This window comes from Fundulus heteroclitus, unplaced genomic scaffold (assembly GCF_011125445.2).
Source record: "Fundulus heteroclitus isolate FHET01 unplaced genomic scaffold, MU-UCD_Fhet_4.1 scaffold_64, whole genome shotgun sequence".
In the NCBI taxonomy this organism is placed as follows: Eukaryota; Metazoa; Chordata; class Actinopteri; order Cyprinodontiformes; family Fundulidae; genus Fundulus; species Fundulus heteroclitus.
Window position 1 is genome coordinate 1,184,177 of NW_023397077.1, and position 15,525 is coordinate 1,199,701.

Consider the following 15,525-nt stretch of genomic DNA (forward strand, 5'->3'; position numbering starts at 1 on the left):
ATGCCAAAACTGTGCCAAATGTGATTTTCCCCTTATAAAGGGGCAGCAGGTTAAATAAAAATGCTGATTTCCATTGTAGGACTCCGTCTGATCATGAAAAAGCATGTGGAAATATGATTTACCCTTTTTCATCAACATGTACCATTGTGCACAGCATACATTTAGAAAGAAAGGCAAAAAACATGAAACATGACCCATTTCTTTTTAAGACATTGCTAGAAGGCCCTGTTCACTCCTGCATTGCTATGGTGATAAGGGTTGAGAGAGGTGAAAAAACAGCACTGCAGAAAGTTCCATTGTTAACTGGTAACAGAACTGGTAACAGCTACAGCTTGTGAGAAAGCAGGTAAGAATTTTGTAAGCTCTGTTACACAGTGGGATTATATCACCAGCCAGATGAGGCAGAGACATGCTGTATCTAGTTCAAAAGGTAGGACTGTCTAATTCTTAATGATCCCGACCTTGTTGGGATGGAGTTCAGCATGTCTGCACAGTGAAGCATTTTTCTGAGAGAGAGAGAGAGTCAGCAATGTTTGATAGACAGTTAAATGGTAGTTTTTGTGTTTAACGCTGTAAAATCAAAAGTGTTTGTCATGTCAAAAAAGAAGAAAGGTAGGAGAAAAGAGGAGTGAATTGGTGCTGTGTAGGCCTTCCTGTGGTTAAAACATCTGGAGGAAATTAAGTTACAGTTATGAAGATATTGTTTATTAAAAGATAGAAGTTGAGTTGGAAATTTTGAAGATATGGTATTATGGCTTGTGGCCTGGTAATGTTCAGTTTATATTGTGCTTATGGTTGAGCCACAGTGGAAATGTTTGATGTAAAATGTTTGTTTGGAACTAATTCAATTTCTGTTTTTTTAGGTTTTCAACCTAAATCCTAATCCTAAATCCTCCAACAAACCTAAACACCTCTTTCAACAAATAAAACACAATTGGAAAGGACTTGAGTTCCGCCTAGCGTCCTTCATGGTGATGACCAGCCATTTTTCCAAGTTTGGGCAAGAAAAAATAGGGACTTGTTTTATAAATATTAAAGCTTCCTCCTTAGAGGTATTTAGGAAAGAAAGAGACGTGAACATTTCTGAACTACTTTTAAAGCGTGATAAAATAGGCATGGCTCTGCTAGTACCAAGATCGGGCCAGACAGGTTAAAAAAGTTAATGGAGCAGCTCTCCCTGGGATTTAAAGGTGTGTATTTACTTAGTCAGCTCAAGACACCTACAAAATAACATACACTGGGAAACAGATAACGTTTCCATTACAAAACATTCCCTCTTTAGACATCACGTGTAGAATCCATTCCCTTTGAGGGGTGTGTCTCAGCTTAGAAAAATACCAAGTGGTTTTGATTCAGGCTCGTCATCTTTGATACGTTACCTGAGTCGTTTTGTTGTAAGAGTCCAGTGTCTCAACCATATTACACCAGGCTTATGCCATGTATGGTGAAGATACGGTTGCGGTGCCACAAGGACTCCTGATACTTAAAAATGAATGTGTCCACACACATCAGGCACGTCTGGTTGCAGGTCTGGTCACCAAGGCTGTGTGGTGCTGCAGATAATTCCGCAAGAAGGAAGTTTGACCGGACACCGCAGCTCAAGCTTACCAGGAGCAGATCAAGCTCCTGAAGCTCCTGAATTTTATGAGCCAAACAGGAAAATGTCGGGCGCGAAACAGAATAAAGTGAGGTGAATTTACAAATAAAATCATCCCACCAACTTACGCTAACTTGACTAGTGCCTTCTGTTTTCTGGGTAACATCAGGACTGTTTTCTGGACCACGACAACTGCCAAGCCCATCAGATAGGTCTGCCTGTCGGTGATCAAGCTTGCCTTGTGTACCTGCTTCAAGCCTCAGCCCTGTCACTCTGCCAGACTCCTGCAGAGGTTTTTCCTGTCTGAATCAAAGCCTTATTTCAATTAATCTTTTATGCCCACACCGTGCTGCCAAGGCAGTGGAAGACAGGATGGGTCCTCTACTGTGTGCTGATGTTAGCAGCATTATTGCTGAAATGGACTAATGTTAAAATCAGTAACAAATGCTAATTATAGTTCAATGCTCTCAAGGGTCATGATTCCCACTTTGGAGTCTGACTCGCTACAGGACAGGGTTGTGTGTAAGGTGCTTTTATACCCAAATGCAAGGTGACAGAAGCATGTACCAGTGATGAAAGCATGTACCGTTTAAAGGTGCAAAGTGACGTTATTTTACTTTTTTAAATTTATATGTCAGTAGCTCACTCTGGTTGCATACAAAGTTTTTATGAAAGATTATCAAACCCTGCTGGCGTATTAGTTGTAATTTTGGTGTTTTATGCTTTGTTTTTGCTCAATTTGTTAGTGAATAAAGCCTTTTGTGTTTATTTGCTTTATTTAATTTAGTTTTATTTTAGTACATACTGTGCATGCGCAGCAAGGTTAAAACAAGGAACCGGCTAACGGCTATTGGCATCTCCAGGTGAATCAATAAAGAATAATCCTAGATCTAGTGGGGAAAAAACGCAAAAAAAATATGATTCCAACAGGGATAAGAATGGAATGTTGCTGGGAATACATTATTAACGTTGACGTTCACCGGAGCGGACGCTAAACCTGCCGTTTGCACAGATGTGACTGCAGAGGTGACTGAAGTGAGTAAATGTTCTGATATGAGGCTATAGAAGTTGCTGTTAGGTCATTTTATTTAAGTAATAATGGTTGGTCTATGATCACGCTGAGTTGCCGCTTTACTGCGAGGCATTTCAGAGGGTCAGGCTGTCATGATTTGGTTTTTGTGATGGTTTATGTTTATTATTTGATTAATTAGTTCACTCTCCTGCCTTAAGTTCAGTTTCTGTTTGGGTTTTTTTCTTGTTTGGTTTCTATTATAGCATGTGTTCTATTTAGCCTCAGTTTAGGTTCTGTGTCAGTTTTGGAATAGTTTGGGTTTTATTGTGGTTTGATTTTGTTTTATGTTATCAGTTTTTCTGGCCTGCTCCGATCACTTCTGTCACCAGTCTTAATTCAGTTCACCTGCCAGCATTCTTTCACCTCTTAGTCACCACCCTTTCACGCCCCTTCTCCAGTCACCATCCTATCAGCTTCAGTTTACGTCCAGTCACTTCCCCTTCCCTGATTAGCACCACCCATGCCAGTAATTAGTTTCACTCCATTCACTTGCTCACTCCCCTACTTATACCTGCCTCTGCCCCCTGCAATCTGCCACATCATTGTTGTTTTTTTCCATGCCCATGGGTGAGTTTTGGCCAGCAGTCCCTGTTCCCTGTTATATGTTTCTCCTGCCTGATCTGACTACCTGCCTTTTTTGCCTTGGACTGTTTATTTACCACTAGCCTTGTTTTTGTCCTGCCCTTCATTTTTGCCTGCTTGTTTTTCTTGGTTCCTGCTCACACCTGTTTTTGGAAATAAACCTTCTTAAAAACGTACCTCTTGTCCAGCTGAATACTGGGTCTATCTGTCCCGATCATGACACAGGCTTGATCTGGCATGATTTAAATTTGATTTATTAATTAAGCACACCAGAATTATGATAATTATGTGACAGTTCAGAGGGTGTCACTTAGTGACACCTGTGTTGCTAGGTGACACTGCATCTGTTTATATCTGCTAATTATGCCCAGCACTGGGGCTATATTTATCCAAAAAAGGACCACCAAGGGCTTGGTGTATATAACCTTATTTTATCATGATCAAATGTTTTTTGGTCTTTTTTTAAGCATATAATGTGGCTGTATTCCTTTAAACCAATAAGAAAATTCAATGCAATAGCCACTGTTCAATTTTTTATCTTAGTGCGGAAGTGTGGTTGACTCCATTGCTTGGTGTGATGCTGTCTCCTAAGAGCTGTGATTGGTTGAAACAGGAAACCAAAAAAAACCAAAAAAAACTAAAACGCACACACACACACACTAATAATCGATGGAGAGAAGTTAATGTATTAGTCGGTATTAAGAAATGTGTCTTGTTGAAACTTAGTGTTGTGCAATCAAGCCATGAGGAAAAATCAGAGTTGTAAAAAAAGAAATTTGAGACTTTTACAGGCACAAAGTAACTGCCCCCCTCAGCAAGGTGCTGTTGCTATGAAGCCAAACTACACCAGCCTTATCTTCCTCTCTGCCTGTGGACCCCCAAGGAGAGAGTCCACGCTGGGGAGACCAGCCACCGATGCGGGCCACATGGGGCTCAAAGACTCACAAGCAGGGTCGGCCAGGCCGAGTAAAGTCTGCTTTCTGTGACACTAACATCATAATCAAACCAGTGGTGGTCTGTCTAACCTCTGCAGGAGAAAGCTGACCTGGGAGCTGAGTCACAATGGTGTCTCTGCAGCAGGAGTGCAGAGACCCCATTCTGTTATCCCCCCTTCACAGGCCTGAGACCCACATAAAGGATCCCGGAGCCGCCTCCTAATGGCCACATTTTGAGCTAGCCTATCGCTGCTGAGATAACCAGCTTTCACTTGGAGTAATTCACTGGCAAGCGGACGCCTGTCGCCACAACCACAGACAAAGGGAAAGTTTAGAATGGTTTACTTAATGTGTTTTCATTTTGTTTTTAAGGTTTGACTAAACTTCCAGGACAGCTCCCGCTAGCTTCTTTGAAACCATGCTATGCTGATGCAGTATGAGTGTGTTTTTATGGTTATAACGATAATTCAATAACAATATATATTGATGGATAGACATGTATTACAATACAAAAAAGAGTCAGTCAAAAGATCAATAGAACAGTTTTGTTTTCTTTTGCATCCTAGCTAGTCATGTAAATTAAGTCACTAAACCCTTCCAGCTAAATGTAGACCCAAGAATGCTCCGTCACCAGGCTGCACCCCCTTCAGGCGAACGGCTACGCCTTTCGTCTGGTCTGTGAGCAGAGAACACTATTGTTTTTCGTGTGTTTTTTAAATTATTTATTCATTATTATTATTATGGAATTAAAACGCGTTGTGCAGCCTACGCGGATTTGTAACGAATCAATTGGATCAGGTATCTAAGTTCAGAACGTGCACCCCTACTCAAACCCAGAAATTCAGACCCCTCAACAACTAGGGGGCGCTATAACAAAGGACAATGCGTTTACGCCTTTAACCAACCAAACTACTGGTCCTACACTCAAAAACTTAACGTCACTTTGTTTATTGGATGATTCTGCAAAATAAAGGGAATTAGCACACCCTTCGTTTCCCAGCTAGTTTTCGCGCTACATGGCTACAAAGGTTAAACCTTTCTTGTTAAACTCCTCCTACATTTTTTGTGCAATCCGCGTAAAACCTTACACATAAGCATGTCATGGACAAATAAAAAAAGTTAACGCGGCGGATTTTTGAATTTTGACTTTTTCGAAAAGTAACGCTAAAATAAGGGATTGTTAGCTAGCTAACTCTAAATGTAATTGCTGATTATTCTAAAACATCACAGATTTTGACATGTCCTTCATAACCCATAGTCCAAATAAGATTTTGCACATGTGACCCGCATTTGAGGATCGTCCATCCCTAGTGGGCGCTGTGATGTCAAGAAATCTACTATGCAAGAATGGCTGATCAGATTTTTACAAAACCTTCTTCATCCCCTTCCAGTCATAACCTTAAACGAAAGTAATAAATATGGTAATGATTGAAACAAGTGGGCGGGGCCTATTTCCAAAAGTGTGAAAAAAACCTTGAAAACTTCAAAAAATGACCAAAAATCCATTTTGTGGTGTAACGATCTTGGATTTTCAGGATGTATTCCTTGAATAAGGAGTAACAATTCTCTCACTGCATGTATTGAGGTTTTTGAAAGTTGCACACTCATTAAATATTGATCAATCCCAATAAAAATGGCCACTATTTGTAAAGCACATTCAGACTAAACGTGGACTTCAGTTTGGTAAAATTTTTTTAACTATTTAAAAGACTTTGAAATTCACATGTGCAAGACTATAAAGATGATTTTTTTTTTTCTCTGAAACGCTTTTTTCAATGGGCGTTTAAAAAATCACGTAGTTAGATACGTGAATATTTTCAGAATTTTAGAGCGAACCGTTGATTTTTAACGATTTAATGAATTTTATGATCTGGTCACAGCTCTCACCATCCAGAGCTCTGACCATCCAGAACTGTGAACAAGGCGGCCATTTTGCCCATATATGGGCACATCACAGGATGAGACGTCACATCCCGTGATTTTTCTAAGCAGAGCATAAACTTGAAGAGGGAGGATAGCTGTTAGAGTTTTGAAAAGAACACATAATTTAAAAAATTTTATTGAATGTAAAAAAGATCAAGCAGAAGCAAGGAAAGTTATTTAGAAGGCAAAGAAGACAAAATGGAGAGATTTTTGTGATTCAATAGGCAGAACAACTCCTATAGCTAAGGTATGGGGAATGATTAAGAAAATGAAGGGAAATAGACCAGAGAGAACATTTCCAGTTCTAAAACATGAAGAAGGAACAGCAGTAACAAATGAAAAAAAAGTAGAAGTAATGGCAAGAACATTTGCAAAGATCCATAGTTCAGATATAGATCAGACTTATTCGAAAAGTAACACTATAATATAATATAATATAGATAGATAGATAGATATGAAAATGAGTAATAGCATTAATGGTTTAAAGGTCACTGTAAATGAAGAACATTCATTATATATATATATATATATATATATATAATGAAGAACATTCAATATATATATATATATATATATATATATATATATATATATATATATATATATATATGTGTATATATATATATACATGTGTATATGTGTGTTTGCACATATATATTACTGCATGTGTATATGTGTGTTTGCACATATATATATATATATATATATATATTACTGCATGTGTATATGTGTGTTTGCACATATATATTACTGCATGTGTATATGTGTGTTTGCACATATATATATATATATATATATATATTAGGGTTGGGCAAGTTAACGCGTTAATTTCGCGTTAACTCAGACTATTAACGGCGATATTTTCTTTAACGCGCGTTAACGCATGTTGCTCACATGCTTTTATTTTGTGAAGGTCTGTTGCTGCGGTGTAGGGGTTTGAATCAGAACAGTAGGTGGCGATAATGCGCCAATAACCTCGCTGTCAGCCAAGCCTCGGATTCAGAGGAAGAAAAGTGCTGCCCGGAAAAAAACAAAGCCGACATGGGGAAGGCGGTGTTTCCCGCAGGAATTTGCTTAGGCGAGGCGGTGAGTTGGCGGCCGGAACAAGCTTTGTGCGGAGCGGGGGGGGTCTGCATCGAGCCGTCGGTGAAGTCGCTTCTCGTTTCAAAGTATCCGTGTGTTTTTGCCTGTTTTCCCCCTGCCATTCATTATATGCACGCGAAAAAGCAACAACAAAAAAACCGCGTGTTAACGTCAAATAAACGCAAGCAACGCAAGCATATCGAGTTAGCAAGCATTTCAGTTTAAAGTTCTTCCAGCAACGAATATGACAGAAACAAGTTAGTTGTAACCACTGCCAAGTTAAACTTTGGTATTGAACATAAAATGGTAATGCTGCTCCCTGCTGTTACCTCAGAAATTGCCTGTTTTTGGTAGATTTTTTCCCCATAAAGAGAATTACCTGTCAGTGGCAATAAGCTTTAATTTATTATTATTGCTATTTTTTGTTTTACATGTTTAAGTTGAGCTTTACACTAAATATGTGTTACTGATAAGTGCTACAAATGTTACAACACTTTTGTTCATATGGCAGCAGAACATTAAAATAAAAGTGCTCTTTACACTACTTTTGAATTCATTCTTGGAGTTTGTAAATACAATGCGATCAATCGCGATTAATCGCGATTAATCAGGGCGATTAATCGCGATTAAATATTTTAATCGTTGCCCAGCCTTAATAAATATATATATATATATATATATATATATATATATATATATATATATATATATATATATATATATAGATAGATAGATAGATAGATAGATATATTTATTACATTACTGCATGTGTATATGTGTGTGTGTGTATATATATGTGGGGAACAGTTCATGGTGGGGGTTTTAGGGGTCTCTGATGATATGGGCTCGGGACATGCAGCACTGGGATGAAATGTCCTTAATGGAGGGAAGAGGAGCCCCGATGATCCCTTCTGCTGTCCCCACCAATCTCCTTATTTTCAACCAGTCGGAGGTGCTGCCGCCTCCACACCACACAGAGAGACAGCTGGTCAGAATGCTCTCTATGGTACTTGTGTAGAGGGTTGTGAGGATGGGCGGGGGCAGTTGGGCTCTCCTCATCTTCCGCAGGAAGTACAAGTGCTTCTGTGCCCTCCTCACCAGATGTGGTGTTCACAGACCAGGTGAGGTTGTCCGTGATGTGCACCCCGAGGAATTTGGTGCTGCTAACCACCTCCACAGCTGAGCTGTTGATGAGTTTGTGTCATCTGCGAACTTCATGATGTGATTGGGGGTGAACCTGGGGGTGCAGTCGTGTGTCATCAGAGTAAACAGCAGGGGGCTGCGGACACAGCCCTGTGGGGAGCCCATGCTGAGGGTGATGACATCAGAGGTGGTCTGTCAGACCCGGACCAATAGTGGTCAGGAGGTGAGGAAGTGATGAGGGGTGTGCTGAAGCCCAGATGTTCCAGTTTTTCAACCAGATGCTGTGGGATGAGGGTGTTGAACGCTGTAGTCCAGGAACATGCTCAAAGGGGGCGGGGCATAGATGGGCTTGGAACCCGTTAATAACTGCTTGCAGTTCTAGTTATTATTATTATTATTATAGGGAATTATTATTCTCCGCTAAAACGCGTTGGGCGGCCCATGCCGATTTGTAATGAACCCATTGAATTAGGTATCTAAGTACAGAACGTGCACCGCTACTCAAACGCAGAAATTCAGACCCCTCAACAACTAGGGGGTGCTATAACAAAGGACAATGCGTTTTGGCCTGTAAACACCAAACTACTGGTCCCATACTCAAAAACTTCATATCACTTTGTTTATTGGATGATTCTGCATCAAAAAGGGAATTGCCACACCTTTCGTTTCCCAGCTACTTTTCGTGCTACATGGCTAGGAAGGTTAAACCTTTCCTGTTGAACTCCTCCTACATTTTTTGTGCAATCCGCACAAAACTTTATATATGACAGTGTCATGGACAAATAAAAATAGTTAACAAGGCGGATTTTTTAATTTTGACTTTTTTGAAAAGTAATGCTAAAATAAGTGATTGTTAGCTAGCTAGCTCTGAATGTAATCGCTGATTATTCTAAGACCAAATTTTAACATGTCCTTCATAACCCATAGTCCAAATAAGATTTTGCACATGTGACCTGTGTTTGAGGATCGTCCATCACCAGGGGACGCTGTAATGTCAAGAAATCTACTACATAATTATGGCTGATCGTATTTTTACATAACCTTCTTTATTGCCTTCCAGGCATAGCCCTGAACTAAAGTGGTAATGATTGAAACAAGTGGGCAGGGCCTATTTGCAAAAGTGTGAGAGTAGGGAATAGGAAGATGGCGGCCAGTCACTAGGAGAGGTCACTGGCCGCCATCTTGCTACTCCCTTCTCACACAGAACCCATAGCATTTGGTTGCAACAACAAGCAGTTTGGCTGTGTGAAAACGTTTCACAGGTAATTTTACAGTCAGTCGATGTTATACTTACTATACAAATTACTTCTGTTTAGGTAACACTTTATTTGTGCCTAAGTTTTACATGATACTGTCATAAACAGAGGCTGAACAGTGAAGCAGTGAGTAGCGTTGGATTTGAACCCAGATTTGCCTTCTGGGTTCAAATCCTCCTGGGTCTTTCTAATCCTCCTGGGTTTTTCAAATTCTCCTGGGTCTTTCAAATATTCCTGGGTCTTTCAAATCCTCTGGGTCTTTCTGCATGGAGTTTGAATGTTCTACCTGTGCATGCGTGGGTTCACTCCGGGTACTCCGGCTTCTTCCCACAGTTCAAAAACATGACTGTTAGTTTAATTTGCGCTTCTCTAAATTGTCCTTAGGTGTGAGTGTGTGCAATAAAGGTTGTTCGTGCTGTCTGTCTCTGTGTTGCCCCGTGACAGATTGGCGACCTGTCTAGGGTGTACCCCGCCTCTCGCTCAGTGAACGCTATATATATATATATATATATATATATATATATATATATATATATATATATATATATATATATATATACAAAGCTATATACACGGTAGACTGTGCATTAATGTAACGCAGAAGGTCTGGAGATGCTACGTTGGTGTAACTTGTAGGACCTGAACGGGGAGAGAGGCAGTGTCAAGTGTCACGGGTCCTCTGGGCCGTGTTCATAAGGCTGGTAGCTGATGGGAAAAAACTATTTTTGTGTCGTGAGGTTTTGGTCCTGATGTACCGCTGCCTCCTGCCAGAGGGAGGGAAATATTTTGTGACTGGGGTGTGAGGGATCGGCCACAATCTTCCTGCAGCCTCAGAGTCCTGGAGGCGTACAGGTCCTGGAGAGATGGAAGATTGCAGCCAATCACCTTCTCTGCAGACCGGATGACACGCTGCAGTCTGCTCTTGTCTTTGGCAGTGGCACCAGCGTACCAGATGGTAATGGAGGAGGTGGTTTAGACACACCTTCTCATTCAAAGAGTTTTCTTAATGTTCATGACTATGAAAATTGTAGATTCACACTGAAGGCATAACAACTATGAATTAACACGTGGAATTATATACTTAACAAAAAAAGTGTGAAACAACTGAAAATATGTCTTATATTCTAGGTTCTTCAAAGTAGCCACCTTTTGTTTTGTTTACTGCTCCGCACACTCTTGGCATTCTCTTGATGAGCTTCAAGAGGTAGTCAACTGAAATGGTTTTCACTTCACAGGTGTCCCCTGTCAGGTTAAATAAGTGGGATTTCTTGCCTTATAAATGGGGTTGGGACCATCAGTTGTGTTGTGCAGAAGTCAGGTGGATACACAGCTGATAGTCCTACTGAATAGACTGTTAGAATTTGTATTATGGCAAGAAAAAAGCAGCTAAGTAAAGAAAAACGAGTGGCCATAATTGGCCAAGTCAGTCAGTCCGAAAAATTGGGAAAACTTTGAAAGTATCCCCAATTGCAGTCGCAAAAACCATCAAGCACTACAAAGAAACTGGCTCACATGAGGACCGTCCCAGGAAAAGAAGACCAAGAGTCACCTCTGCTGTGGAGGATAAATTCATCCGAGTCACCAGCCTCAGAAATTGCAGGTTGACAGCAGCTCAGATTAGAGACCAGGTCAATGCCACACAGAGTTCTAGCAGCAGACACATCTCTAGAACCACTGTTAGGAGACTGTGGACGCAGCCCTTAGGGGAGCCCGTGCTGAGGGTGATGACATAAAAGGTGTTCTGTCTGACCCGGACCGACTGAGGTCGGTTGGTGAGGAAGTCTAGCAGCCAGTTGCGGAGGGGTGTGCTGAAGCCCAGATGTTGCAGTATTTCCACCAGATGCTCTGGCATGATGGTTTTGAACGCTGAACTGAAGTCCAGGAGCATGCTCAAAGGGGCGGGGCGTGGGTGGGCTTGGAACCCGTTAATAACTGCTTGTAGTTCTAGTTTTTCCTTTTTTTTTCTTTTTTTTTCTAAGTTGCAGTTTTGGTAAAAAGGTGGTTGAATAAAGGCTTCAGGTTGAATTCAGAGTTCAAATGGCCAGGGCTGCACTTAAAATATATGTATTTATTTAAATACTTTTCTACGACTTTTTTAAACATTTTTGTTTGAAAATGCTCTCAAACTAAAATGTTTGAGAGCATTTTCTGTAAATAATTTTAATATTCCACTGTACTATATTTTTTGCATATTTCTCCACTTTTTATTCATTACTAATCAAAATGTTTCCTAATATTTGCTTATCCTCATTAAAATGACATAATTAAAGCTGCAACATTAACCCGTCAGGCCACAAAAAAAAAAAAAAAATTTCTTTGTGTCCGTGTGCCAGCCAATCTTGCACACGGACACAGACTATCGTCTCACAAAGCTCTGCTTATACGGTTCTCCACCCATAAATTCTCCTGCTCTTCAGCTGAGCTTCGACCCTCCTCCACCCCATCTCCTCCTTCACGCTCACAAGCTTTCACTGAACTTTTCTAATTTATGCCAATAAATCTCTCTAATTGCCTCTTTTTGTCTGTGAGTCTCTCAATATTGAACTACTTTTAGTCTTAGGATTCCTTGTAAATATTGACACAGCAATCTTGTTCAGCCTGAGGTGGCTCTCTAACTGACCACCACTCCCCAGGGTACCTCTGGGTGACATGGAAGTTATATTTATCCATAAATTTAACCTTAAAACAAAACATGGGTTATCATCTTTGGATCAGCTCATCTAAAAACAACTGCTCAGTTAGTCTTTTATACTGAATAGTATCAACTAGGTCACCAAGTAATAATCTAATGAACCTTGGTAATAACTTTGACCAAGAAATGTTGTTTGAATCCCTCACTAAAGTTTTGAGGACGTTCTTACAATATTGCCAGAACTCTCCACAAAACTAGACAATAACTATTTTTACTTTGATGCAGGAAAATTTTAATTGTAAAGAAAACTCCTATAAAAATTCCCAGAGCTTACCTTTGCTTGCTGGTTGGTTACTGGACACCCTAGTTTCATAGGGATTGAGGTCTGTGTTGTTGGGTCGATGTCTTCGGCTCTATAGGTTTGTCCAATCAGCAAATGTTTGGAAAAAAACAACACAATGTGGAAATAGGTAGTTTATTAAAGTAACTGGGTAAATAAAATCTCTTGTTAAGTTATTTGATAAAACAAGTGTTAAAGCTAAGACACTGTGAGCATTATATTTTACTACATCTAAGTCACTACTACACTGCACATAAAAATACATATTAGCATCAGAGAAAATTTTGTTCAACATTGTTGATGTACAAGATAAATAAGAGGGGCCCCAAAACAGATCCTTGTGGCACACCCTGTTAAACAAATTGAGAACAAAGGCCCTTACATTTTATACACTGGGACCTGTTTTCTAAATAGTTTGAAAACCAAGCAACCGCATGCTTGGAAAAGTAGCCTGCGTTTTAAAATAGCATGGTTTACTGTACAGTGTCAAAGGCTTTTGAAATATCAAGAAAAACTGAAGCACAGTACTGTTTTTCATCAAGTGCTACAATTATATCATGTATCACCTTCATAGTAGCGGTGATAGTGCTGTGTATTTTTCTGAAACCTGATTGACATTTAAAAAGGATTTCATTTGAATGGAGAAACTCTTTCAATTGATCACAAACAAGAGACTTCAGAATTTTGGATAAAACACATACATTTGAAATTGGCCTATAATTGGTAAGAACTGATGGATCACCTCCTTTTAATAAAGGAAGGATAAAAGCAGATTTCCAAATAGATGGGATGTCCATGTTTTCAACTGAAAGATTAAAAAGAATTGACAGTGGCTCTGCTATGAAATCAGCTGCCAGTTTTAGGATGTAAGGCTCAATCAAGTCAGGTCCAGGGGGCTTTCTGTGGTCTAATGTTCCTAAAGCTTTATGTACTTTGCGACAAGTAAAAAGAGCAAAATTAAAAGGATCTCCATAAAACATGAGAGATTCTGTACATTCCTGGTAGTTGTCCCTTTTGAATCAAATAGAGAACCAGACAATAAAAAATGCTGGTTAAAACAATTCAAGATTTTAGTTCGATCATGAACTTGGACTGAGTCTTTAAGTACATATGTTGGAAGAGTCTGTGTCAGGGTTTAGTTTTGGTCTAGCTTCTTTTCCTGTGAGTTTTCAGTTCATCTCCTCTCACTCGGCTTACCCTCTACTCCCCCAGTAATCAGTCACACCCGTTAGGCTTTATCCAGACAGAATTCACTCGACCTGCCAGCCTCCCTACATAAGTCTCCCTCCGCCTTCACTTCCCTGCTGGTTCCCACGTCTTCCTGAGCTTCAACCTTCTGTTGCACTTCAGCCAGAGATCTTCCCACGTTTGGCTGAGCGTCAACTGTCCCTAGTCTGGCTAAACCGGAGATAATCCCACGTCCGGTCGTCAGAGTTCCACGTGCCAACCTGCTACCTCCCAGCTTCAAGTAAGGCCTGTTCCACTGTTGGATTAATCCTGTCTCCTCTGTGCCAGGACTCTCTAATCTGCTCTGGAGGCTTCAGGTTTCTGCACCGCAGCGCCCACAGCACTCCAGCATCCTCCAGTCTTTCAGTCCCTCCAGTTCTCCGGCTCCTGCATTCACCTTCCACCTGCTCCATTCTGGTATAGACTCTGGTTCTCCTCCTTCCACAACTCATCCTCCCTTCAATAAACTTTCTTAAAACAAAGCTCCGTGTGTGTGGTGTGAGTTTGGTTCATCTTAGCAAAGCATGACAGTCTGTGAATTTTTATTGACAGATATTTGATCACTTTTCAGAATTTCTGTGGATCATTGAGGTTTTCAGTGGTCACAGAAAAAAATAATTCTGCTTTGGCCCTTTTAATAAGCAAAGAGCATTTATTTCAAAGCTGTCTAAAAAATGACCAATCATTGGCTCATTCATGCATTGATTTCTTCTAAGCATTTACTCAGCGCTTGAATGGGTTCATTGTCACCTGGTAACATGGTGATGTAGAGTTGTGTCATCTGCATAGTTATGGTAACTAATATTGATTTTTTATGATCTGAGCTAGAAGGAGTGTGTAGATACTGAATAGGAGGGGACCTCAGATGGACCCTTGGGGAACCCACCACAAAATGGGATTTTTGTCATCTCTGATATAAAGTTACCTACTGACACGAAAATGTCCCTGTCCTTTAAATAGAATTTAAAGCAGTCGAGTGCTGTTCCAGAAAAGCTGACCCAGTTTTCCAGGCGCACTAACAGAATGGAGTAATCAGCAATATTGAATGCTACACTGAGGTCCAATAATACCACCACTGTGGTTTTTTCCACAGTCTGCATTTATATGGATGTCAATAAATACCTTGACAAGGGCAGTCTCTGTACTGTGGTGAGCACGGTCACCTGACATCAAAGCAGTTGGTCATCGTTAAGAGGGTGTTTAATTGTTGAAACTCAGCTTTTTCAGTAATCTTACTGATAAAGGCAACGTTTGAGATGGACTTGTAGTTCTGCAGAAGTAGTTTGTACAAATTGTTCTTTTTCAACAGTGGTTTGATAATTGCAGTTTTTAGAGATTGGGGAAATACACCAGAATGAAGGGGTGTGTTTATTATCTTAGTCAAATCAGATGTTATGACAGGCAAAACTTTCTTAAAGAAAGCTGTTGGTAGGACATTGAGCCAGCAGGAGGAGGAACATAGCTGGTGAATGATTTCTTCTAAGCTTTTGTAGTTTACGTGAGAGACACGTGATAATCACCGGAAAATTTAAACAAATTAAGAGGAAGTGATTTTGCAAATCTCAGATTCCTACGTTCATCACGGCCACTGCAGTGGGCGTCAAAAGTTGCCATGCTAAGCCAATGGAGCATGTCCCTGACCTGTAGTAACCTCTGGCCAGCAGTGTTCTGTTGTCATGGAAACTCACTGACATCAGCTGCTGCATGTCTACTGCATGCACACACTTTGCCTCAG

The 15,525-nt window shown here is 40.3% G+C and overlaps 1 protein-coding gene across 9 annotated transcripts in view; it reads right to left on the bottom strand.

Annotated features, from left to right (window-relative positions):
• Positions 1-15,525, bottom strand: part of syk (spleen tyrosine kinase) — a 150,345-nt gene that overhangs the window by 47,212 nt on the left and 87,608 nt on the right. For all 9 annotated transcript variants that reach the window (XM_036133575.1, XM_036133574.1, XM_036133572.1 and 6 more), the window contains one exon: positions 12,558-12,636. In XM_036133575.1, coding sequence (XP_035989468.1) covers positions 12,558-12,636 — 79 coding nt within the window. The remainder of the gene's footprint in view (positions 1-12,557; positions 12,637-15,525) is intronic.